General features: G+C 47.7%; 1 protein-coding gene across 4 annotated transcripts in view; it reads right to left on the reverse strand.

Annotated features, from left to right (window-relative positions):
• Positions 1-3,000: 3,000 nt before the first annotated feature.
• The window catches only part of LOC126175684 (ecdysone-inducible protein E75), a 466,380-nt gene continuing 443,802 nt past the window's right edge, over positions 3,001-25,578 (reverse strand). For 3 of the 4 annotated variants that reach the window (XM_049922616.1, XM_049922615.1, XM_049922614.1), the window contains exons 3-6: positions 23,137-23,281; positions 10,886-11,127; positions 6,730-7,653; positions 3,001-5,109 (exon numbers count right to left, since the gene is read on the reverse strand). In XM_049922616.1, the coding sequence (XP_049778573.1) occupies positions 4,321-5,109; positions 6,730-7,653; positions 10,886-11,127; positions 23,137-23,281 (2,100 nt within the window). In that variant the 3' untranslated portion in view covers positions 3,001-4,320. Of the gene's footprint in view, positions 5,110-6,729; positions 7,654-10,885; positions 11,128-15,291; positions 15,603-23,136; positions 23,282-25,578 lie in introns of those variants that run through there. The other variant, XM_049922617.1, reaches the window with a different exon arrangement.

Raw genomic sequence — 25,578 nt, forward strand, 5'->3', positions numbered from 1 at the left:
GTCCTTGACGTTACTTTTTAATAGCTTACGGAAAAATCTGTATTGTACATTTCAAGCATGTCTGCATTGAAACACAAATTTTCTGTTGGAAACTGCAATTTCGTGTTTTATTTGCACCGTGTTGTGTTTGGTTAGTTTTCATCAGATAAAATATTTTTCGTAATTATAATTATTGTGTATTTTCCTTGTTTTATGGGAATCTGTTTCCGTACAACTTTGTTTTCCTTTCGATATCTCGGTTTACTGTACTTTCCTGCACTGACTGACATTTCTACAGTCCCTTGTAGAGTCTAAGCTGTTGAAAGTTCTGTGCGTGTTTGTATAACTTCTTACTAAGCAGCCAAGTCTGGCTGTCGGCTCATGTTTATAGTTGTTTCCTTAGATGTCTAGTAAAGGTGACTTGAGAGACTGAAAACAGTCCGTACATTTGAAACAATGCGACTAACTTTTTCTTAACTGTGAGCTAATAGAGATGTTCTTTATTTAGCTTATTACATGATGCGATGGTTTTTGGAGAGCATAATAAGGTGTTAAACATTCAGCCAGAAATATTTGGTGTGCAGTAAAACATCTCTGCCGATACCATAACACCTGAAATCCAGTACTCCTCTGAGAGGACAGTAAATTCTAGGCGAGGCTCCTCAGGCACACAACCGAGAAACGGTTGTGTAACAAATGTTCACCGGCACTCCTTCCTTGTATTCGACGTCCGTCTCTGAACCCTGAAATTATAAGAGCTGATTTACGGCCCCGTCAAACCAACGTCGGTGAAACATGCCCATGCACTGATGACGAAGTTGAACCAAAACGCACGGTAATGTGCGTTACGAGGGTTTCATTCATCCCAAATGTAGCTTACCGTTCGGTAAAATTGCGTAAGACAGGTAAGAACGTGAGTTGATTTTGCTTTCATTGTAATGTGGAAATGAACACTTTCACGATGGATCTTCCTGTATGAAACTTCATTCACTTAGTCCCTCTCTTCAAACACTGGATGGGGTAATTGGGATTGTGGAAGACTTTTTATATCGTACTTCAGTCGTTATGACGCTGAGATTCGTGTAGTTTGTATAACAGGTTGATTATTAAGTTCTATACCGTTGTCAGTTTTTAATCTGCGTTTGAAAATATCTCTTTTGCTGGTTTTACAAATCACTCACTGCATTCTGTACCTATGAAAACTGCGAGTAGGAGTTTCCTTTTTGTTCGCAACACCATTAATTCACTCTTTTGTGTTCTTGTAGTGTACCCGTATAAACTGCGTCTGACAGTTTCCCTTTTGCAGGCTTTACCATTCACCCGCTCTTTTCTTTTAATCTGAAACTGTAAGCCTCATTAAGTGGTCGGTAGCCCTTGTTTTCACTTAGCTGGATCTTCCAATCTAAGCTGTCGACTTCATATCTCGGCTCTGAGTTGTCGTAGATGAGGAAGAATTCGATTATACCATACAAACCTACTTTTATCTTGAGAGCTGGGAGTGTATTTTGTAACAGGCAGAATGAGCTCGAAATTGAACGTGGATTGATCATGGATTAATGGCTGAGAATAAAGTGACCATTTTCTCCTACGGAGAAATTAAGAGACGAAACAGCTGTGACTTTACGTGTAATATGTTACGGATTCCTCAATTTTCAGTCATGAAATGCAAGATTTTTTTAAAAAAATGTGACTCTGTGACTCCGTGGTATAACTGAACTATTAGAACTGTCAAACTGTCTTAGTGTTGCAATCCGCTCTGCATGGTTTCCTGTTTGGTTTTTTCTTTTTCTTTTTGTGTGTGTGTGTGTGAAAATTGATGACTCTACCTGTGTTAAGATCTACTTTGCAGTTCATATAGTTAGCCATGTTTGCGTATAACTTACCTGTAACAATTGCTAGTATGTACGACGATATTGCGTCATGCCTTCAGTTTCCAAGGTTAGATGTGATTCAGTATGAAAACTGCTCGAACAAATTGGCAACCTTACTCTGTAATGGTGGTTCAAAAATGAAGTCGTATAATACTATCAATACATGTTACTTATCAATTGTAGACGGATATTAGAGCTTTAAAGTTGTATTGCTCCTTCTTATTCAGTTCGTACTCCTTGTGTCAGAATAGAAATATATTTGATTTTTTCCCATTACTCATCCAGCAATCAATGTTTTCCTTGATAGGTACTACACGCCAGATCGGCCCTCAAACGATGTTGAATACTTATCCCCAGGAGTAAAATTTGTGTGTTTAGCTTGCTCTTTATATTGATTGTTGTCCAATCTGGGGAGAATTAAAGTTGTAGAACGGTGGGTTTTAGACACACAATCCATTTTGACCACAATCTTCGTCAAATCAAGTTTACTACTATTGTCAGCAAATAAACTTATCTCTTGCAATTTTGTCATATGACAACATCGTTGGAGACGGTGGCTGTTATTTGAAGACAAATGTTGGTGTTGGGACAGCAACAGTTTGTGGCTGGTTGCTGTCCCAACACCAAAATTTGTCATAAACTTATCTGTTTTTGTTTGCTATTTATACTGTTTTCTGACCAGCTTGGAAAACAATACAGGTGTAGAGCTGTATATTTTAGTCCACCTTGTCGCTCAAATGATGTTTAAAAATGTCACCAGCAAAGACATTGATCTATTTTGTTTGGTGTTTTTCACTGATAGATGATCACGTTGAAAACATTGTAGATATGGAGCTGTTGTGATAAAATGTCTCACTGTTGTTACTTGAGCAGAGTTACAAGATGTGAGAGAAACATTTCTGTGCTCTTGACTGGAATCATTTAGGAGATTTAGTGTGCCTGGCTGGTTAGTGATTGTGGATAAAGTCTTGTTATTTATATACCAGTATATTCTCCAAACCAGACACCTGTTCCAACAGGCAGATGGTTTCATACACATGTAAAATACTTTTTTAAAAATTTAGTTCTGTTGATATGGGTGTGATATACTGGAAAGGTAGAGGACTGTGAGGGAAGGTATTCAGTTGAAAAAGAGAAATGCGAGTTTTTATATTTCACCAGACAAAGTTTATTCTGACGACCTCAACAAACTCCCAAGCTTACAAAAGTACATACAAGCACACCACGTGAAGCAGTGCGGCGCACGTGCTGGGCTACGCCGGGGCGAAGCCCAGTCCGCGGTCCGCCTAAATGCAGGGCACCGAGTCGAAACGGCTAGCGGGTCGCCTCTGTACTTGAAACAAATCTGCTAACTACTTTAATGCAATAAATGGACCAGATCACACAACTACGCGACAGAATTTTTTTCCTTATTCGAAACGTCAGAAACATCTCTTCCCTGCTTTATATGTGGAGGATGCTCAGAACAACCAAGTCTTTTTCTTACTTACAGCAAGCAAAGGACACAGAAAAAAGATATGTAGGGAGCCACGGTCACCTGACTTTTCTCTCGAATACAAGTGCTTTTTCTCGAAAAATGTTAGTACAACGGACACAAGTTTACTATAAGACATCTCGTAAAAAGGTACGGGTACTTTGAAAAAACGGGTGGGCATCACATACTGGCCAACCTCCGACGACGCGTCCCCCAGAAAACGGGGGTATATAATAGTTTACGACGTACAGTACAAAAAACTCGGGGTGCAAACAGGCCCCTTTTACATACTACACTTACACGATATTAGTAACATTTATTTTTTTATAATTTTTTTTTGTCTCAGGTGCCGTGGGCTCCCCTCAGTCTCATATGCCTCAACTGGTGAGGTAATTGCTAAAAAACCTTAGTCCTCGCATGCAATAATGATAATAATACAGTGAAAATGACAGTCAAATGACGAAAAAAGTATAACTATACAAATGGATTGGGAAAAAATGTACACTTTACACAACTTTAGTTTTTTTAAAAAAAATGCACTGTCCTACGGAGGAATATATCACATACAATACAATAGGATAGGTGCACAAAAAATTCACTGACACATGAACGGTTGCGGGTCGCAAGGCGAGGCAGGCTCCCCCGCGGAGGAGTGTCTCTACTGCGGGAGCGTTCTCCGCGGAGGCGCCTGCGCTGCGCCCGCGGCCGCACCGACCACTCGGGTGGGCGTCTCGAGAGACTGGAGTGGCGGTTTGGAGGGGGAAATGTGACAGCTACGTACGACGCCGGCGCTACATTGTCCTCGGTAGCGCCGGCCCGCTTTAACATATTCTGTTCCTAGCGTAACAATATAGAGACTCGACACAAATAATAAAATTTCACAAAAAACAACACATAGAATTAATAAGTATTGTTTAAATAATAAATTATTTGGTTTGTAATACGGCAGGCTGCGCGCCCGGTTTGTACTGAGAGTCGGCGGAGCGCGCCCGGCGGTCAGGCCTCCAGCGTGACCACCATCTTGGTGGGCTGCGGGGGCGGCGGCGTCGGCGACTTCTTGGACAGGTTGAGCGGCTGCTGCGAGTCGGCGGCCACGTCCACCTGCAGCGCCAGCAGGTGCTGCGGGGGCGGCTGCGGCTGCTGCGGGGGCGGCGCGTGGTGGTGGTGGGGGTGGTGGTGGGGGTGGTGGGGGAGGTGGTGCGGCTGCTGCAGGGCGTGGTGCAGCGGCGACGGCGCCGGCGACGTCGAGGAGGAGGGCGCGGGCGACGCGGGGGAGGGCGCCAGCTGGTAGGCGGCCGCCGACGTGATGACGCCGGGCGTGTTGTGCTGCTGGTGCGGGGGCGGGTGCGGCCAGGCGTCGGCGCGCATGATGTAGCTGTGGATGATGTCGGTGCGCTGGCGCTGCTCGGCCGTCATGCGCGGGCCCTCCATCAGCGAGCGCGCCAGCGTCGAGTGCGTGCTCGACAGCAGCGACGCCGACGGCGCGGGGGCGGGCGAGGGCGACGGCGCCGACGCGGGCGCGGCGGCGGGCGCCGGCTCGGGCGACGACACGAGCGCCAGGTGCAGCTGCGGGTGCATCTGCTGCGTCGCCGTCAGCGGCTGCGCCTGCGTCTGGCTCGCCGCCTGCGGGGGCGGCTGCGCCGGCGGCTGCGTACGCAGCGCGCGGAACTTCTTGTGCGGCTTGTACGCCTCGTCCATCAGCGAGTTTGTGTCGTACAGCGGCGGCGCCTGCAGCACGCGCTTCAGCACCGGCATGTCCTCCACGATGCTGCTGCCCGACGTATGCTGCACACACAACAAAACACACTCGTCAGTCCGCTGTTACATAGTCACACGTGCCAACACTAAAAAAAAAAAAAAGGGTATTAACATCGATAGGGTTGCCAAGTGGTCGGAATCACGCGAGGCGAACCTTACAAGGTCTTCCGATTATTATGGAGTGTTTCTCCCGCATCGTTCGCGAATGGGGCGACGGAGAAATGAATATGCCTCGGTATGCCCCTTAATCTTTTTCCCGTATCCCCTTACATTACATAACAAAATATAATTGTTGCACTCATATATGTAACGTAACCATGCATCTGGACGATTTCCGACACTGCCTCTCCGAAATGTAAATCGCAAACATTCATAGGCGGTGTCTTACGTCCCTGTTTGTACAGTGAATCGCGGGTTATACATCCTTACTTGTGCAGTAAATGGGCCAAAATCCAATCTCTACATTTTCGGCTTTAAGACCACACCTACATGCTATTTCATTTGTGGAAGAATGTCGTAAATCCTGCTGCAGCTTACTATCGCTTTAGGCAGTATTAATAGGACTCGTGTCCATTTAAAACTGCCGAAATAGGCAGTAGACTGTAAGAGGACTGTCACTCGTCCACAAACCAAGCAAAGTGTCTGGCTATTGTGAACAGCCGGCCGGGGTGGCCGAGCGGTTCTAGGCGCTACAGAGTGGAACCGCGCGACCGCTATGGTCGTAGGTTCGAATCCTGTCTCGGGCACGGATGTGTGTCATGTCGTTAGGTTAGGTTTAAGAGGTTCTAAGTTCTAGGGGACTGATGACCTCAGAAGTTAAGTCGCATACTGCTCAGAGCCATTTGAACCATATTATGAACATGGTCTTGACGGGAAAATACGAAAACTTGTGTATGTAGATGAACAAAGCGGGACTAGAGAATGCAGAGAAAGGTCTTCCACTAATCTTTAACTAAAAGTTTGACCAGACGAACAGTCTATATGTAAGTGAAAACTGGACAGTGGGCTCTAGAAGATACTATAGACCTGAAGCAGCCCAGGCGAGATTTTGTACAACAATGCAGGGAGTTACAAGAAGAGATAGATAAGACTCCTGAAGGAAGGAGCATTGACACACTCAAGACAAGACGGATGGATCAAGAAGCCGCAACGGACCATCTGGTCTAATGCTTGTGGAAGAATAGAGAGGGACGCTGTGGCCGAGCGGTTCTAGGCGGTTCAGTCCGGAACCGCCCTGCTGCTACGGTCGCAGGTTCGAAACTTACTTCGGCCACGGATGTGTGTGACGTCCTTAGCTTAGTTAGGTTTAAGTAGTTCCAAGTCTAGGGGACTGGTGACCTGAGATGTGAAGTGCCATAGTGCTTAGAGCCAAAAGCATGGAGAAAAGGTGAAGTGTAGCGAAGATGTATTCGGAATAAATATATAAAGTGACCCAGGCGGTGTTTTCATTTCCCTAGTGCATTGAAACTGACCACGTATCTTAAGACGTCCCGTTTTCAACAGTGAAAGAGTGGCGTGCACTCTCGGGAACGTGGGACACGCCGGTAGCGTTCTCGCATAGGTGGCAGTTTTCTGAAGCGCGACGGTTCGCTCGCGTGCCGGCACCTGACAGCCCTTCGGGGAGGTGGCGAGGTGTTGTGTACTTACGTGGTCGTCGTCGAGCGTGGACCGGGGGCTGGAGCAGACGGAGGTGGGCGTGTTGTCGGCCTTCTCGGTGCCGGACTCGATGCCCGAGTCACTGGGGGAGTCGAGCTTGCGCACGAAGCGGCGGTGCGGGCAGGCGTCGGCCGCCTCGGCGCCGCACACCGACTCGCTGCTCGAGACGGAGCCCAGCGGCGACTTGACGGCCTCGTCGGCCCACTGCGGGGGCGTCGCCAGGGAGACGGGCGCGGGGGCGGGCGCGGGCGCCGCCACCTCCAGGTGCTGCTGCTCTTGCTGCTGCTGCTGCTGCTGCTGCTGCCACTGCTGCTGCTGCTCGGTCATCTTGAAGGCGAGCAGCTTCTCGGAGTGCAGCGTGTTGAGCGTGCGCAGGTCGGGCACCTTGCGCAGCAGCTCCTGCGCGAGGTGCGAGCCGGCCGCGACGCCGCCGTGGTTCTGCGCCAGCACGGCCTGCAGCGCGCCGCGCAGCTTGCACTGCATGCGCTCCACCAGCTCGCCGTTGCGCAGCCCGGGCCGGTCGGGCGCGATCACCACCACCGAGCAGAAGAGCCCCACCTCGGCGTCCGTCAGCTGCAGCGCGTTCAGGCGCTCCGCGAAGTCGAACATGGAGTCCATGAGGAAGCGCGCGTTCGACGAGCTGTGGATGGCCTCGCGCTTCAGCATCTGCCCGTCCAGGCAGATCATGCTGTTGGTGTGCGCGTCGAAGAGGCACGCGAGCCGCACCAGCAGCACCTCGAACACGCCCGCCTTGAGCAGCGTCACCTGGTCGTCCTGCGGCAGCAGCGCGAAGCCCGGGATGCGCTTCGCGAACTCCACCACGCCGCGGATGGCCGGCGAGAAGCGCTTCGAGAAGTCCTGCAGCAGCTCCTGCTGGCCCGTCAGCGGCTGCGGGCTCGGGTTCAGTGGGCACGCCTGCAACCACAGACAACACGCACCTGTCAGCCACTCGCCTTCTCGTCGTCACAGCGCACCCACAGCTGGGGAAGCGTGGCGGATACATCCTAACACACAGTGGTATGACATCCGAAAGGAAAAGGGCTAGTCAACATGGGCTTCAGACCTAGGAGTACTTGTTGATCTTCGCTACTGTGAAACATCTCTCCTACTGAACAATTCCTCATAGCTCTTAAGATATTTCTGAGCTCATGTTTCATTCTTCTTGCTACGACCTGTATCTGCAGGAGCATATGCAATACTTCTAATGGAATATTAACCGTAAGGGGCTATCAATGGGATAATGTAGTCCCGAAACATGTAAACAAACCACAAAATTTTCGACAAGTGCTGTGTAACAGTTTCTGTACTGGTTTCTGATACTGTCGGACAATGACGTCACAGCAGATAGTACGACATTTGACGTACGAAACAAATAGGCGCCCTGTTTCTATGAAGGCACACGTGATACGCGGCGATAATGTTTGTTTAACCGATTTTATTTATGAAATCTGCTACTGTGAACAGTATTGATATCTGCCTAATGCTGAAGCTGATAATTTAACACCGGCCGATTTCTGCCGATTCTACCGCTCCCCGCATAGCCTACACTGGGAGCCACGTTATATTGCGCGCATCGATATCCTTCAAGGTTACGACAAAAATGTTTGCGTTAAGTCGATAATATCGACATTCGTATCAACGGGAGTTGGCGCAGTCGATAGCACCCTGGTCTCGCATTCGTGAGGACGACGCGTCAAATCCCCGTACAACGATCATTATTTATGTTATGGTTTGAATACCTCAACAGTGTTTTTATTAGTTATGGTCCTGTGAGAAATGGTATGCAGCTGCCTTTATCCTCAGAGTTGACTTAAACACTCTGTTACATTGCGAGCTACAGTTAAACGTGAATCCCTAATCACGGTGCTTCTTTGCACTTCTCACGTTAATAAACGCTGGAAGAAGTGATAAGTGACAAAAATCTTACGACAGAGGGGATCGAACCCGGGACATTCAGATGGCACTTTACAGCTGGTCCACATGCTGCTTATTAATATTGAAATCGGCAAGAAATAAACGAGGGGAGCGGCGCGCCTATTCGAGGATTTGGAAGTTGGAATAGTGAGTGGCGCGAACGCAGACCGCTTCCTCGTATTTGCGTGCGGCGCGGCGCGGCTGAGTTGGCGTGACGTCAGCGGCGACCTCAGCACGGCCGCCAAGGTCGCGATCGATGGCAGCGGCGGGCCGGCTGCAGCGGCAACGCCGCAGGTCCCTGACCGCCGGGGGGCCGCGCTTCGACGCCCGCCGACCTCCCTCCTGCTGCACCCGTGTCTTCAATGGCGTCGACCTCAATACGGTATACCGACCAAAGGTCTCCTACACTTTGCTCCGCAACTGTCTGCTTGTCAGACGTTCACCAGAAGACGGTGAATGATGCAACAGATCGAAATGACCGCTACAGCTATACCTGATCCTTCCGATTAAGGCTATTTCTGTTCCAGCTACTTCTAGACGAGCTATTAATAAACGGGTTTCTGACCTACTAACTGGGACTTCAAAAACATCAAGGAATTAAAATTATAAACGGACCATAAACAGGGATCGGACAAGGATAAGGAATGATTTCGGCTGTATCCTGTTCAAAGGAACCGCCTCGACCCTTGCTGTGCGCGAGGTAAGGAAACTCCAGCAAAGTTCGATGGCCTGTGGTCTGCTGGACATTCGAACCTTGTTCCTTACGAATGCCATCTCACCGCATCGCTCGTCGGAAATAAAAACATTCCGACAATATCTTGACACTTCTCAGCGCCGATGTCGACATAACAAGTACCTGTGGAGACTTATTTTAGTTGTCTCCACAAAGCCACTGCGGCCGAATTGCGTTCGGCAACTCTGCGGAAGTTCGTTTCGAGAGCAGTGCGCCTGGAGCTGACCTCAGACATTGGGTTAATATTATCAGAATGTAAACTGTTATGCCTGCTAGCCATTATTCAGTAGGACATAGGTTCGGAGTTCCTTTACTGCAAATAATAAACGCCCCGATTTCGTTAATACTGAAGCCACCTTCACAGCTGCATACCATTTTTTATTCTTGCCTCTTTCGTAATTTGACGTCAAACCTTATCTCTTACGCCTGTTGGCCGTCTTTCTGTCATTACCAGATCCTGGCTTCATATCTCGACACTGGGAGAGGAATATTTAAGCGGTCTATGGCGCTGCAGTCATGGACTGTGCAACTGGTCCCGGCGGAGGTTCAAGTCCTCCCTCGGGCATGGGTGTGTGTGTGTTTGTTCTTAGGATAATTTAGGTTAAGTAGTGTGTAACCTAGGGACTGATGGCCTTAGCAGTCCCAATTGAACATTTTTTGAATATTTAAGGCGCCGTAAATAGCTGCGCACCATCTGCAGTTGCATGTTTAATACGTGAACTTTGAATGCTCCTATCACTATCACTCATTCCGCCGTTTTGTTAGGAAGGATGGCCTCGTAGAAATATGAAAGTTTTTCGTGTTGCTACTTGAACTTAGTTTTTTATTCGTGAGGAGAATTTTTGTTCGGCTATTTATGCTCTTATAGCTACTGCTCGTTCTTCTACTGTGTTTACGCAATCCCGCCTTTTACAGGGCGGATGCTGACTTTTGTACCACACTGAACGACACCATTACAGAATAATATAGAAGATTTTATTTTTCGCTCTAGTAGGCAGGAATCGAAAAAAATTACGTGTTTCGCTGGCAAATTACTGTCCTCAAATATGAGGATACGCCAGGAATAATCGCATAAATATGTAATTGTGTTGGGGCAAATGCATACCAGCGCGGTCGCGGTATTGCTCTTCTTGACCAGGCTACAAACGAGGAAAAAACTGCGCCTGCTGGCGCTTCTTTTTGCACTCGTCGTTGCGAAGCCACATTGGGCAAGAGCGTCAGAGGTGAAGACGTCACGAGTCCGGTAAGCAAACGCGCTGCCCGGCCGTGGATTACGGGGCGGGGCGGCCGACCTTGGCTCGTCTTCCCGGTAACGAGCCGAGCCAGAGACTTCCCGGCGCGATGCCCGCGCCACACCGCGGCCGCCCGCGGAACTAACGTGGCTCGCGCCGCAGACTAGAGTGTGTGCGCTCTCGCTGTCGGTCTCGGAAGGGGGGTGCGCGGGTGATTTTGAAGCGCGCCAAGCCGAGCTGTAGAGAAGAGGTGTGCGCGAGTACTCACCAGAGTGGCGGGGCAGCTGGTGTAGGTGGGGCGCGCGCGCGCGCTGGCCAGCAGCGGCGCCACCTTGTCGCGCGTGAAGTCGCACGTGTCGAGGTGTGCGCGCACGACGCGCGCCAGCAGCGCCGACTGGTCCTCCAGCTCGTGCGCCAGCGCCTTGTCGTGCGACCGCGAGCTCGAGCTCTGCTGCATCGCGGCCAGGATGCGCGCCTTCTCGCGCTTCGGCACGCGCCCGAACCGCACCGCTGCAAGCAGAAAGCGCGCGCGTTCCAGGCAGGCCGTTCCCACACACCATTCTTACAATCTACACAATACACTTCACAAAATGTCGCCTCGCACACCGCACCAAACGGGCTGCAAAAACAATGACACCATTAGACACTATCCCTCTGTCTGAATCACCAACTTGGATCCCCTAAATACATCATATATCACAAGACATCACCAATACCTACAGCTCTATACACGAGAATTATCCAACCTGGTCCCACCCTCCCACTAGTGAGCGTTCCAGCTCTCACGGTGGGAATTAAGCTGTAAGGCTCTTAAAAACATTTTACACTTTTATAAAATTTTGACGAAAAGTGTATGATAAGTAATTTTTGTTGCATACTTTAATTTGTTTTAACTATGTTTTATAAATTTTGTGAAGTACAGTTCCTTGCCTGCTTTATATATCAACGTTACTGAGGAACTGGTGGGCGGTTAGAAAATTTTACTACTAACGAAGATAAAAAATTGGACGTAGGGAGAGAAGGTTGACTAACCCTGCTATACACGGATTCATACGCAAAACCCGCCTAAACCGTGATATTAGACACATCTTCCCCCTCCCCCATCCCCGCCCTGAAAACTTGGTTGTGATGACTGACGTGTAGCCCGAGGTCTAAATCAGTTTGAAAGGTGATAATTTGATTCTGAACTGGCGAAGCCAACGAATGTGAACACAAAACTAGGGCTTTTGTAGCAGTCTGACTACAGTGTAGCCTGATGTTTACGTTCGCCCCAACACTTTGCCACATTTAAAGCATTTTTCATCATAAACTCTAGAACGGAAAGCAAATTCAGACCACGAACGTTACAGAAATGACAAGTCTGCGACGAGTATTTTGATGTATATTATGTACATATATCGTACATAAACTATGATGCAAAAGAGTGGTGGGGGGTGGGGGGATCTACCACGTAACTCGTACCCAAAATCGTCTAGCGTAACTGTAGAGAACCTATGTCGAAGAAAACTGCGATCATTACGCTGTCACTTTCGCATATCTCGCGCAGGTGTCATCGATTACGGCATTTACAGGGCCACATACACATTCATTTTTGCCTCACTCAATAAACAAGTCCAAAGGCGAAGAAAATCGATAATATTGGTACGATATACTCTCCGCTTCTGTACTGTGGCTTGCCGAGTACGTAAATAGATAGCTGACTGCGACATGATTTTAGTGTACTCGTGTCGTCCGTCCAGAATTCTTGCTTGTGCTGACAAATCTGAATTGTAGCAGCCAACTTTTCCTAGGATAAGTTGGACGCTCACAACTTGCTTGTGAGCTGGCGAAACCAAGGACATTGAATGTACGATAGAAGAGATGATAAGAGATGGATCGAAGTCTACACTCTCTCTATGCGTAGCTCTTACTAAATACAACATAGAATCCACAGCACTGCGTACCCAAAACTGTTCACTTACGCAAAGCATTTTTGAGGCAGGAATCACGTCAGATCTCACATAGTAAAAAGACAGTACCAGCCAAGAGTTGAAACAGGAATTTGTAATGTGATCTCTTCAAGCACGATGTACTTCAATAATATCAAGGAACGACCAGCTGTGTGCTATACCGAGTTCTAATCAGTGCAATACTTCCACGCAACGGTGGCTCATGAAATAAGCAACGAAAGATGCCGCATGAATTTGCTTTTATAAATTGTGACTGAGTACGATGTACAATATGCTGCTTTCGCTCAGTTATCTAACCGCCTCTCCAATGCATTCACCGCGTAACACTGAGGCTGTTGGTGTGTAACGAGAAGGCGACGGGCGGTTTTGAGCCGGACGCCGGCTGCATCCTCTTACGCAAGAGGGCGGCGCGTGCGGGATTTAAGGCGACGTGTGCTGCGTGGGTGCGGACGCAACCCTCTTGCGTCACGGCAGCCCAGAGTCACAAGCAAAGCAAACAGCTGCACCACCCACCGAGAAAACTCTCCACTGGATTCTACGCAGTGACACTTGGCTACGAAGCTACATGTCCATGTTAGCGAGGGGGAACAGAAATTAAAATTCTGGAGCAGCCACAAGTCGCACGTAAATTTTAACACGTCCAAGTAGTGTACAGAGAAGGCGATAAAGTAAAGCAAACAAGAACTGAGATTAAAATATTCCCTGCCTCCAGTATCAGTTCCAATGTGTCAAAGAAGTGGTGTATGCCCGACATTTCACAGACTGGAGAGAGGTTATTGTTATTCACACATAATGAAAATTTCTTATTGATGGCACTGGGCCTCGGCACACACAACGTACATGAGCTGTCTACATAGCTGCAATAATTAATGACGAAACAGCGATCATAATAAGGGACAGAATTTTCCACACAATAATCGTCCACTTCTGCCTCTACAGCCTCATATGAGGAGCAGTAACGATACAGGTGTATTACTCTTGCAGTACCTTCGGATTAACTGGCAATCTCTGCTCAGACGCCATAACGTCCTAGAATACGCCATTGATTAGCACAGAAAAAATATATGCACTGAAACTTTAAACACCAACCGAAGTAGAACTATAGATCGTTGCTCTTTAAGCAGTCAGTGTTACCATGGTCTTATGTACTGCTAAGAAGCTACAACGTAGTAGAATACGCCACGGATCAACTGAGCCAAAAAACCTTAAACACGGATCCAACAGTACTGTAGATCGCTCCTCTTTAAGCAGGCAACGGGACCACTGTGCCATCTACTGCTAACAAGTTAGAATGTTCTAGAGTACGGTATGGATGAACAGACGCAAAAATGCATGCAATGAAACTGTAAATATGAACGAAAATAGGTTTAGATCTTTGTACTAAAGACATGCAATGTGACCATTTTCCTATCTGCTGCTAACAGGTTAGAACATCCTGCCATGAATGAACAGAGCCACTACTTCGCGTCCACTTTGCAAAATTCAGAGATTTTAATTTTATTCTGGATAGTTTTTGAGGGCACTCTGATTGCGCCAAAGAAACATGAACTGTTAGTCATTCGAGAATTAGTAATGAAGTGCACGTTTCTAGAAATCACCTCACTACACATCCACGGCACCACTACGGTTTCGGAATGGAAATGTCGGCGGCAGCATGGCTAAATTGAAATAGAATTAAAAAATCGGGCACAGCGACACATATAGTCTTGGTAAGAATTTACGGGTTTCGGGCACGACTCGCCACCTTAAGAAGAAGCAGTAGTTCGCTCGCAGACAGTATTAAAACCAAACGGTGAAGCCGAATCAGCGTATCATTCCAAGTATCTGACAGCATAAACTAGCGCGTTACGAAGTCGCTACACAAACACTGACAATGAATGAAGAGCGGGCGGAGTTTGCACGGTTCCCGCCCAGGGACCGTTTCAGTCACGCCGAACACGCACGGAAAGCGGAGGATTGTGCTTGCATCAGGAGAAACAGGCACGAGCACGTATATTTCTGATAAGTGTCGAGGCAAGGCGCGATCGCCAGGTCAACAGGCAGCGGCCGACGGTGAGAAAGCCGAGCGCCCCCGGCCGGGTGCACTGCCCCCACGGGATGCTGCAGCGATCTGCCGCGCCGCTTCCGGGGTCGCTCAACCCCGCGCGGCTCGAGTCCCGGTCGAAATCTCGGCGCACTCGATAATACCGGATCGCGACACCGAAACACTACCATTATGGGTTTTGTGGCGTCTGGCAGAGTGAATACGAGCTGAGCCTTTAATGGTGCACGAGGTGCGAGGACTATGAGAGGTCCACAGCTACAGGCGCCGGGGGCAACAACCGTCGCGCCGGCAGAGGGCGCCGACCGCACGGGCGCCGCGGCGATCTCTCTCTAGCGCGCGCGCGCCCGGGGAAAGCGAAAACAAGACTCACTTTCACGCACGCAGCGTCGTAAGTAGGTCTGTAGAAAGCAACGCGTCCCGTTGGGGAGGGAAGCGAGCGCAGCGGCGTGTTCCACAAATTCGTCCACTACTACGCCACTCTGCAGAACTTCGGAAAAAAAAAAAAAAAAAAAAAAATGTCGCTAGCATCACTGGTCGGAACAAAATACAGAGAAAACTGACGCAGAATGGCTGGTGAGAATGCGTAAAAATTTTTAAAAATGGAACACGAGACACGAAAAAAAACACACACACACACACAGACACACGCAAGTAAAACACAGTAGCCGACAGGATACGTACGTGCATTATGATAGTTCACAACGCCGTTTAATATTCCCTTCAAAATGGGCAACTCGTCACCCATCTTGGAGACCACTTTGGGAGCAATGTTGGCGGCCACTGTAGCACTGGGCGGCGTGAGAAAAGCGTCCTCTTCGCCTACTGTGGAGCGCACTGGAGTCGAAGCGACCGTACGGCGGTCGCCGCCTGCGGTGAGACGCGCGGGCTGTGGCGGCGTGCGGAGCGGTCAGTGTCCCGTGTAGCGGTGGAGCTGCCGTCGCTCGGGCTGTTCAACTGTGTGCTCGCAGCGCACAAGTCCGCGCAGTTGCATTCCCAGCGACCGACTGGCGGAGCGGCGGCCCGCGCGCGGCCCCCTCCCCCGCGGCCTCGAGCCTTGCCTCCCCCCTCCCCCACACCCCCTCCCCCGGCCTGTGCCGCGACAGGACGGCCGCCCCCCACTCCGCCGCCCGGCCCAGCCCTTGAACTTGCTTTCAGCGGCGGCCGCAGCGGCGCGACCTACATACGGCGCTCAGCCCCCCCTCCCCTCTCCTCCCTTCCACCGCCAGGCAAACTGTGGAACATCGCGAGCGTAACCGCCCGATTCGCGCTGCGCAGTGCTGAAGTCTTACTACATTTGCAACGGGGCACTTCTGCACTCGTTTTCACCTACGTCTGTACTCTGCAGACCACAGTGAAATGCACGGCAGAGGATACTTCTAGCGTTCTAATTATCTCGCCTAGCTCCGCCCCCGTAGGCGAATGCTTGCTGTACGGTAGTTCAGCGCGTTCGCTTAGGGTGCTGACCACCCGCTGCAATAACAATAATAAAGAAACAGAGTACAGCTTTCGTCTTTGGACTTTGAGAGACATTATGAATACAGAAAAGCTCTCCCTGAAGAAGTAAGAGGACAAAGAAACGAAAAAGCCTAGCGCTGCTGCTTTCGGTGCCGAAGGACCCGCCTTCGATTACCGGTATCTTCTCTTAATTTTTTAAAAGCTAGGGAGGTCTGGGACGGGGTTCACCGACCCCTTGGTGAGATCAAACAAGCAGCTGCTTGAATAAAGAATCAGCAGCATCATCAGCATTCGTCTACTGGCAATAAAGGCTGGTGAGATGAGCGAAATGATGCTCACACGGCCCACGATTATATATCGCTCCTTGTACTGGTTTGTAAGCACCAGGCCTAATACGTAATTCGTGACTAGCGGTTACCTTTAGACTTCTGTATTTTTCATTGAAAATACTATATTTCAAATTTGTATGTCACACATACGGACTGCTATACCCTCTAGATGGGTCAATACATCGACATAAATAAACGAATGTATCACGTATTAGAATTTTTCCCCGTATCATTCGGCATATGGCGCACTGGAAGAATGAGTGCTTGAAAACCTCTCTACGCGCTTTAATCATTCTAATCTTGTCTTGTATGTAGCGGGGTTGCGGTGTACTATTAGATGCCTCATATAATACCAGTCACTAATATTTTTTAGGTACGATATTCTCGAAATTGTTGGCATCTATTTTCAATCGTCTGCCTCATAACGTTTTCAGGGAGCTCCCTGACACTCTTCCATAGGTCAAACAAACCTGTGTGTGTTATATTATAAAATACGGTCTGTTCCAAAACGTTACCGACAAACACACAGAGTGTAAACGGGAGCAGTGCGAGTTAAGACCTTACCCAAACTATCACAGTAGAGCCATTACCCTGATATTTTTACCCTGCACTCTATATGCTTTAACCAAACAGAACCTAAAGGCATCCCGACGTCAGTGCACGTTCGAATGTTCCATACATGTTTGTTCACAGCTATGAACTTCCACTTTATAAGCAGAAATGGCGCCTTGTCCTTCAGTTTCTTTTAGCTATCTGCAGTAAGAATTTACCTGCATTTCCTTAAAATCTCAGTTCTCGTCTGAAATGGAGAGTAGAACAAATTGCGATTGGAACTTGCGGCGTCGAACGAATATCTGGAGACCTCGTTCGAACACCCACGACGTCGAGAAAGCAAGTCATACATTACAAGTGTTTCCGCATGCTGCTTTTCTGGACGTTCACTAAAGATATGATCACCACAGACGGAAATAATTAAAATGATTCTCTCACACGGAATATGGTGATCCATTTAAACAACTTTCTCGAACCAGAACACGTAACCGTAAACCGCACAGCGTGAAAGTATTTTATTTGTGAGGCAAACCTCTGCAGCCAGTCTTTTGTACGCACGCATGCTTTGCCGAACATCGATTCCTTTTAGAACATCGCTCTCTTTTGCCCAACGTTTATGCCTATAAATTTTGAGTAAGCTTTTGAAACGCCCATTATTTCAGTTGTCACCAATACAACTGCAACTCGTTCGTTCCTATCGTGCTCATTAATTACGTTAGAGTGACATTAGCTAATGAAATTTCTAGTTAGACATAGTCTTTGAAGAGCTCTGGAAATTTATGGCCTACATGTATAGTTACGGAGGAACTGTCAGTGTTTTGATTTACGACGCTTTTGTCTTCCGCACTAGAACCTACCTTAAGGATATTCAGTATTAGAACCTACGGTATTCATAGGAAAAGCACTCTCGGCTGATGTAACACTGTTTCCAGTTGTTCCTTCAGATATTAGCTCGTTTGCTTCTCGTGTCACAAGAGGCGGTCGGAAATTTTATTTTTTCTCTTTCGGTATAAGCACACAATAACGCTTTTTGTTACGAACAATAGTATTACCTTAACAATACGAGAATATCAGAGGATTTAAAGAGCAATATTTTTATGATATTGTTTAGAAATAAATTTTTACAATGAAATGAAAGAGGGACGTTTACATTTCATAGAAAATTACTGAAATCGAGTGGTGTACAGGTAAAAACACGTTGATCTACAAAACGTAACGTTCGATTTCAAATTTATGTCCTTATTATAACAGCCTCACAGCTACAAGCAGACAATGGATGAAAACACGCGGTTATAAAACCCGTCGAGTGACATTGGCCAAGGAGAACGCGATCCGCGAAAATAAAATGGCCGGCAAGGTCAGCGGCGGCGCTGCTCCGTCGCGCAGCCGCTCGGGGGTCACCTTTCGAAAATAACACGATGACACACGAGCACGACGCGCAAGCGCCGCACACACCAAATTTTCCGTGACGCAACGCGCTGTGTATATCAGTTTACCGTGCACGACAGCTGCGCGTTATTGTTTCGCGAGCCATTTCCGCGAAATGCAACTGTCGGATGTCTACCGAATTCGCTGCGTCAAGGATGATAAAAAAAAAGAAAAAACAATTTTGACGTCAGCGCAGTCTGGTGTCGATTAGAGGAAATTACCTACTATGTTCAAGTCAAGAATCTATTTGCATTCGGGAAGGGGGGAGGCAAGATTTAGATTCAATGGTGAATGACAGTGGCAGGCTTGTGAAAAATATTTCGCCATATACTGTGCAGGAATACTGCGCCGTCACCTCGCGCCGTCGCGAAAACACCTGAGCCATGCTGCAGAGGCAAGGACACCGGTGGCGGTCGCGCCGAGTACGTAGTTCCGCCGACCTCCGCCAGGCGGCGGTAGCGCGCTTGCTCCCGCCGCAGCAGCAGCGCCGCGTCGCGGCCGCGCGCTGAACCACCAGAGTTCAAGTAGCGGTACCTACGTCACAGGGGGGCTGGCCTCTGGAGCGGGAGTTCAACCGGCGCCGTCTCACAGCTGCGGTCGGAAGTGGCCGCCTACGAGGAAGTCGGTGGAAATTGGGTCTGCGGAGGACAGAGAACTCGTCGCGGCTGTAGGCGTGCGCAGATGCGTGTTGTACATAAAATGTACTGCGGCGCTACACAGAATGGACTCGTCATCAGTATTACCAAGAAAGAAGTGATTTAAGTACAACGTCATGAGAACTATACGAGAGGCGTTTTGCTAAAATTACAGATCAAAGTCATTTTGACGGGCCACGATTTAGCTCTTCTTGGAAAAAGGGAGTATTTATGACGAAGTTAGTGTGAAGAGAAAGAGGAACCACTACTCGGGGCCCGCAGATACGGGATGGCAAAATGCTTGTTGACAGTCGTAACGGAGCGGCAAGCTGTGGTGTGAATCACCGCACGCTTTGTTAGCTTAGGCAGCGCCCAGATGTTTAAGCGCCCCAGTTTACGAGTCGGAGGGGGCAACGACCGATAGCAGCGTGAGCAAAGGGGGTCTCCCTTGACGTCATTCCGTCCAAAAAGAAACCGGGTTAGAGAGGTGAATGCACTTTGGGTACACGCACGCCGTGCTTCTCATTCCTCAAAGTAACTATCGAATAAGCTTCAGTCAAAGTGTTGAGCATCGTCGAAATTGAGACAAATGAGGCAGTGATGTTACATAGGCGCCATACAAGATACAGACGTCATATAACGGAAACTAATTAAAAATCCTTGAGGGTAATAATTGCTCTGGTGAAAGGTGAAGAACGGACGCTTAATTCGAGTCCCATAGGAGATATAAACAAGACATCCATAGAAATGACAGTGTGCAAGACTGGGATTCGAACGCAGTATGTAGCCTTTTGCAGGAATGCTATTACCAGCTATTTTATCCGACTCACGACCTAGCCTCGCAGATTTACTTGTGCCAATACACCCATTACAAGCATTGTCTACAAGGTAGCTGGTCCAATTCCTAGCACGGCGATCAGTTTCAGTTTGCCAGGAAGCTTCATAACAGCCCATACCCTGCTGCAGAGCCAAAAATTCCTTCTGGAATACATTCATTGATATTTGTTCTAATAATGATTTCAGTGACTGAAAGACCTGCTGCACGTCTTTCAGTCGGACGCCACTATGTTGACTTGCATTTCCCAAACTTACCCCAGTAATTCTGCCGGGGAAAGAGGACGTACAGCTTAACGTGGAATCCGAACCACGTGCAGCACCTGGCAAATCTTTACATCAGTAACAGGTGAAACCTAGGTTAAAGAGAAGCTGAAATATTTCGTGTCCGACAGGGATTCGATCTCTGTACTTTTTCGTTTCCAGGCATTCGCTTCACCGCTGGATTACCAGACTTGACAGATTTGTATCACCTGCCATTGCCACGTTCTATATCTTCCCTGGTTCTAAAGCCACAGGCAACGAGCTTCGCGAGAAAGTAATTCCTAACATGGAATGGGCAGGAACCGTTTCTGCGGGGAAAAAAAAAAAAACTTGCCGGAGAAAGAGTTGATTTTAAGAAGAATATAGTATATTGAAATTTTGCGAAGCTGAGTGGAAGACCCATGTGGATTTCAACCTTAACAAGCTGTGCACTTTTTAATCTGCTTTGCTGGGAATTTTAGCACTCCCGCAGGCTCAGGCAACAATGGTGTGCTGGATCGAAGCCGAAAAGAGACCGGCACGGTTTGCGGACGAGTTTCACAGTCAACAGCAGCGTGCGTTCCGTTTCCATTAAGAGGGAATAAGCTGCAACAGATCGCTGTTGGAGGCGGCTGGCTGTCCCGGGGGCGTGAACCCGCCTGGTTCTGTCGCAAGGCGCCGTGTCGTGTCGCAACGCAACGCTGCCGCGCTCCGCCGCACTCTTGCTCAAGTCGCACACTTTCCAATCCGATGTGACCCGCGGGGGCAACGAACTCGGGACTTTCGCGACGTAGTCCGCGCCGACGTCACTGCTGCAGCGTGACTCGGCCGCCGACTCACGCACGTTGCCCCTCCCCCCCCTTCCCCCTCCACCTGCCCACTCACCCATGTGCCCCATCCCCTCCACTAACCCCCACCCCCGCCCCATCCCCACAATACACAGAATCCACGTTACGCAGCAATCGGCACAATAGTGTGTCTCATATGATCAATGCTACTTCTTCAATACACCCGCGCATTTTCTCGACGAAAAAACTGTACTCACTTTTTACAATATTTATCAATGGGACGTGTCCTGAAGAATTTTTTTCCCTGTGCCGTTTTACACGCGACTTGGGCACAAATCAGCTAATAAGTAAGAGTCGTCTATATTGTAGCCCTTCGCAGGTTTTGCGTTAGAGTTGTGATCACTGTGGAGCAGTGGTACGCTGTCAGGTACGACGCGCACTAAATCCATTGTTGTGTCTTCTGCCACTCCCGTAGCTGCAGTGTATTCACTTTTTGCATACAGCGGAGGAGAACACCCCTCTCCCTTAGCCTGGTTTACTTCTAAAGAGAGAATCTCACGCCTTATATGCTACAGCGGACGGCGAAGCATGCCGTTTTTTTATTTTTGCCCTTTTAGCAATTGCTAATAAGAGCCACACCATTCGACGTTCGTTATATACTACAATTAGTATTTCTGTCACTGTATGGGATTTTTTCGCCTGGTGCTATACTTCGTATGCATGTAAACATAATGGTTGTGACTCCACGTTAAACAATAGGTTCTTCTATGACCGGGTGAAATAGTTCTCAGCTCGCAGAAACCCCTTGACAGAATACCTGCAGTAGCATTATGGTTACTGAGGCACTGTCGCGTTCTATTCTGCTGGTAACTGTCGTGCAATTTTCTTCTTAAAGTGAAACCTGACGCATTTATCATATGATTATATACATGAACAATGGAAGCAACAGATGACACTCTAACGGACAGTCAAAATAACCAAAAACTACAGGATATACGGAAGAGAATGCAATATTTTTGTGACGACAGTAACAAAGGGAATAACAACAGAGTATTTTATACAAGAAAATAAGGAGAGTACAAGATTCACTTATCGCCGTGAGTGTAAAAAAACTGTAAGTTTCAAGAAGGCACTAAAAAAAAGTAAAATTAGGAGGAATGTGATGTCTCGTGTGTAGTCAGAACAGAACAGTTATTAGTAGTTTTGAGAACCAATGTGCATCCTCATAAGCTAAAACAAAGTTCCCTGCAATAGCTGTGGAAGAATGCAAAAATGAAATTCTAGTCGTAGTATTAGAAAATATTGTTTCTATGTGCTGCATCATTACACTTGAAGTAACTGACAGATTAAAATTATATTCGTAATTACGAAACGTTTAGTAAGCTCTAGGCAACATCAGGTGACGAATTACGTTCTAACTTCAACAGCACTGCTCTCGAGAATTTGACAACTGTTCGTTGATTCTGCAACTGCAGAAACAAAGATTCTGAGTATGGGGGAAAGTGATTGACGTTTTATACACGTATTTTTACTTTGGAGACAATCACAGGACGCGTTATCAAAGCATTGCCAATTTCGGTGACAGATTGCCCGTACACAGAATCCGTACATCATAAGGGGCGTACGGCGAAAAAACTGTCCACGATGTATGTTGTCATTCTACAAATACATCTTCACTCCGGAAGTCACCTTATGGTGTGTAGCGGAGCGTAGGTTTGATAGTAGTATCAGTTCCTCCCTGGCGTGTTGCATTCACGAATGACTGCTGAGCGGGAAGAGCGACACGTGATAAACCTCCGTAAGAACTCATTTCACAGTTTCGCTGCCAAGTGTGTAAAGCAGTCATCAATCCAGAGATTGTTTTCCCCGCCACGATGCTTTACAAGCCGTTGTCCTGTTGGAGGCGGTATGCCGAAACTGGTCCTGATGATAATTATATTCTGTGGCTGTGTCCGAAACAAAAAGGTGGGATGTAGTGACTGCAGCACTGTTATGTTGATATGATTTTTTCCTGTCCCGATACGTCAGTATTTTTATTGCTTATGATATTGCAGTTCACACTGAGGAGCTATTCGTAACCAAGCATTTTATACCTGTTGATGTGTTGAAACCGGTGATAAGTCAATAAATACACTTTGCGATCGAAAAAGAATTTTTTTTTCATTAATTGCGTGGTTAGCTTGTACCAGTATTGTTGTGTTCTCGAGAGCTCGGCATCCCGGTAGTGTTTACAAAGAGTGTGTTTGAAGTGGAGGCACTCACCATCTCTGCTCATGCCCACGGCGATGCACTTCTTGAGCCGGCAGTACTGGCAGCGGTTGCGGTTGACCCTGAGGATGGAGCACTGCTGGTTCTTGGTGCAGGGCCGGTACTGAATCTTCTGCTGGATGGACCTCCGGAAGAAGCCCTGCAAGGGAGCGCGCGGTGAGACACATCGCGAGCTGCAGCCCATGGCGTCCGGCGGCAGACTGGCTGGCTGGCTGGCCGTGCGGCTGCGGCCGCGCCGCTGGCTGACCCGCTTCGCGGCCGTTCACCCCGCTCGCCGTTGACACACTCTCGCGCCGGCGCCCAGCCCGGGCAGCGCCGCGCGGGGCGAAAGCGATAGTGTTTCGTCACGAGGCGAGCAGCGCCGCGGCACGGCGAAAGTCCCGCTTTCCCAATATCGGCCCACATCGCCGCGGGTTACCACACAGCCGCAGCCGGAGCTGGAGCCCAGCACCGTTACCAAAATGTTGCCGCAGCCAGCCAGTCGGCCGCCGTGTGTTTACCATCTTGCAAAAGCGCACAAGTTAACCAGCGCAGAGGGGGTCGAAAGGGAACGAGCAGGAGAGACGGTAAGGGCTAAATAGTATGCGGTACGAGTCAGAGTTGCAAGGGAAAATTTGGGAACGAAGAGTAATTGAATGGGAAAATTTGGGAACGAAGAGTAATTGAAAGAGAAAATTTGGGAACGAAGAGTAATTGGAAGGGAAAATTTGGGAAGAAAGAGAAATTGAAAGGGAAAATTTGAGAATGAAGAGTAACTGAAAGGGAAAATTTGGGAACAAAGAGTACTTGAAAGGGAAAATTTGGGAATCAAGAGTAATAGAAAGGGAAAATTTGGGAACTAAGAGTAATTGGAAGGGAAATTTGGGAACGAAGAGCAACTGAAACAGAACATTTGGGAACGAAGAGTAATTTGAAGGCGAATCGTTGATGAGTACAGCTTGATAATTGCTTCAGCTGTAGTGGCAAGCTACCTGTAGGTAGCTACGAACGAATTCGTAAGTGGTTGATTTGTAGAGAATGTAAGGACTGATTTGAATCCAGCACGAAATGAAACAGCCAGAAGCGGAGCTAGGGAAAATAAAGGAGTTACAGAGTTGTAAACGAAAATGACTGGAAGACAAGTCGTTGATGACGGGTACAGGTTAACAATTGCATTAATTGTAGTGGAAAACTAGGTAGCTAAGAACGAACTCTTAAGTGGTTCGTTGCTATATAATATGGGCTAAGGATAGATTTGAATCTGGCGCCAAAAAGTAGCAGTAAAAATGGACGGAAGGGAAAATAAAAGAGAGTTGTAAACGAAAATTTGACGCTGAAGAATGAACGAAAGGTAAGTCTTTGACGAAGAGTACTGCATTAATTGTAGGGGAAAACCAGGTAGAGAAGAACGTACTTGTGAATGGAAATAAAGTCACTGATCAAGAGTATACGATAGCAGTTGCATCAACTGCTGTCGGAAACTAGGTAGCTAAGAACATAATAGTCAGTGGTTCTTTCGTAAAGAGTAACGTAAGAGGCTAAGGACAGAGTTGAATGAGGTAGAAAAAAATAGCGAAAAGGGGGACGCGGGGTGGTATAGGAAAGTCAGAATGTTGTAAGAAAAAAATTGGCTCAGCGGCACAATTTCAATCTAATCAACTGAAGACTAAATGGAGGGCAAGTCGTTGATGAAGAGTATAGGTTAACAATTACATTAACTGTACTGGAACAACAGGTAGCTAAGAACGTAATCGTTTGGTTCGTTGGTAAACAACGTGACCTAAGGATATATTTGAATCCGGCAGAAAAAGTAGCGAAGAGTGGCGAGGGATTGGAGGAGTAAAGACTAATATTTTAGCATAACGACTCAAAAAGTTGTTCATGAAATTTTGGGACTGAAGAATGTATGGAAGACTCATCGTTGATGCATAGTATCGGATAACAATTGTACTGTGGTGGAAAATTGGACAACTAAGAATGTACAAGTTGGTGGTACCTTGGTATCAATTTGATTGCAGCAGGAAAAAGGGAAGCGAAAATTGTAATGATTCTGAGCTGACTGATTTGGCTTCTCACTCCAATTACGGTAGAAAACCAGAAAATGTTGGTTGTGAAGATGAGTGATTTATGGCTGAGTCATATTGGCTCAGACTGAGTTTAATTGGGACGGGACAAAATGGAGCGAAAAATGAAATGAGATGAGTTTATCGATGGTGAATATCAGTAATCTGACTCTGGTAGAAAACTTGGTGGCGAAGAATATAGCAGTAATAAGACTGTTATTAAGAAATGTCGACGAAGAAGTAGTTTTATTGTTCAGCACAGACTGTAAAGATGAATGAATCATTGGTGCAGAATATGAGCCCAGAATCGATTTGGTTGTGGTAGAGAAAATGTTGTGATGGGGAACATGGACGAAGAGCTCCTTTTGTTGTGACAGAATTTTACGTATTGAAG

This window comes from Schistocerca cancellata, chromosome 3 (genome assembly GCF_023864275.1).
Source record: "Schistocerca cancellata isolate TAMUIC-IGC-003103 chromosome 3, iqSchCanc2.1, whole genome shotgun sequence".
In the NCBI taxonomy this organism is placed as follows: domain Eukaryota; kingdom Metazoa; phylum Arthropoda; class Insecta; order Orthoptera; family Acrididae; genus Schistocerca; species Schistocerca cancellata.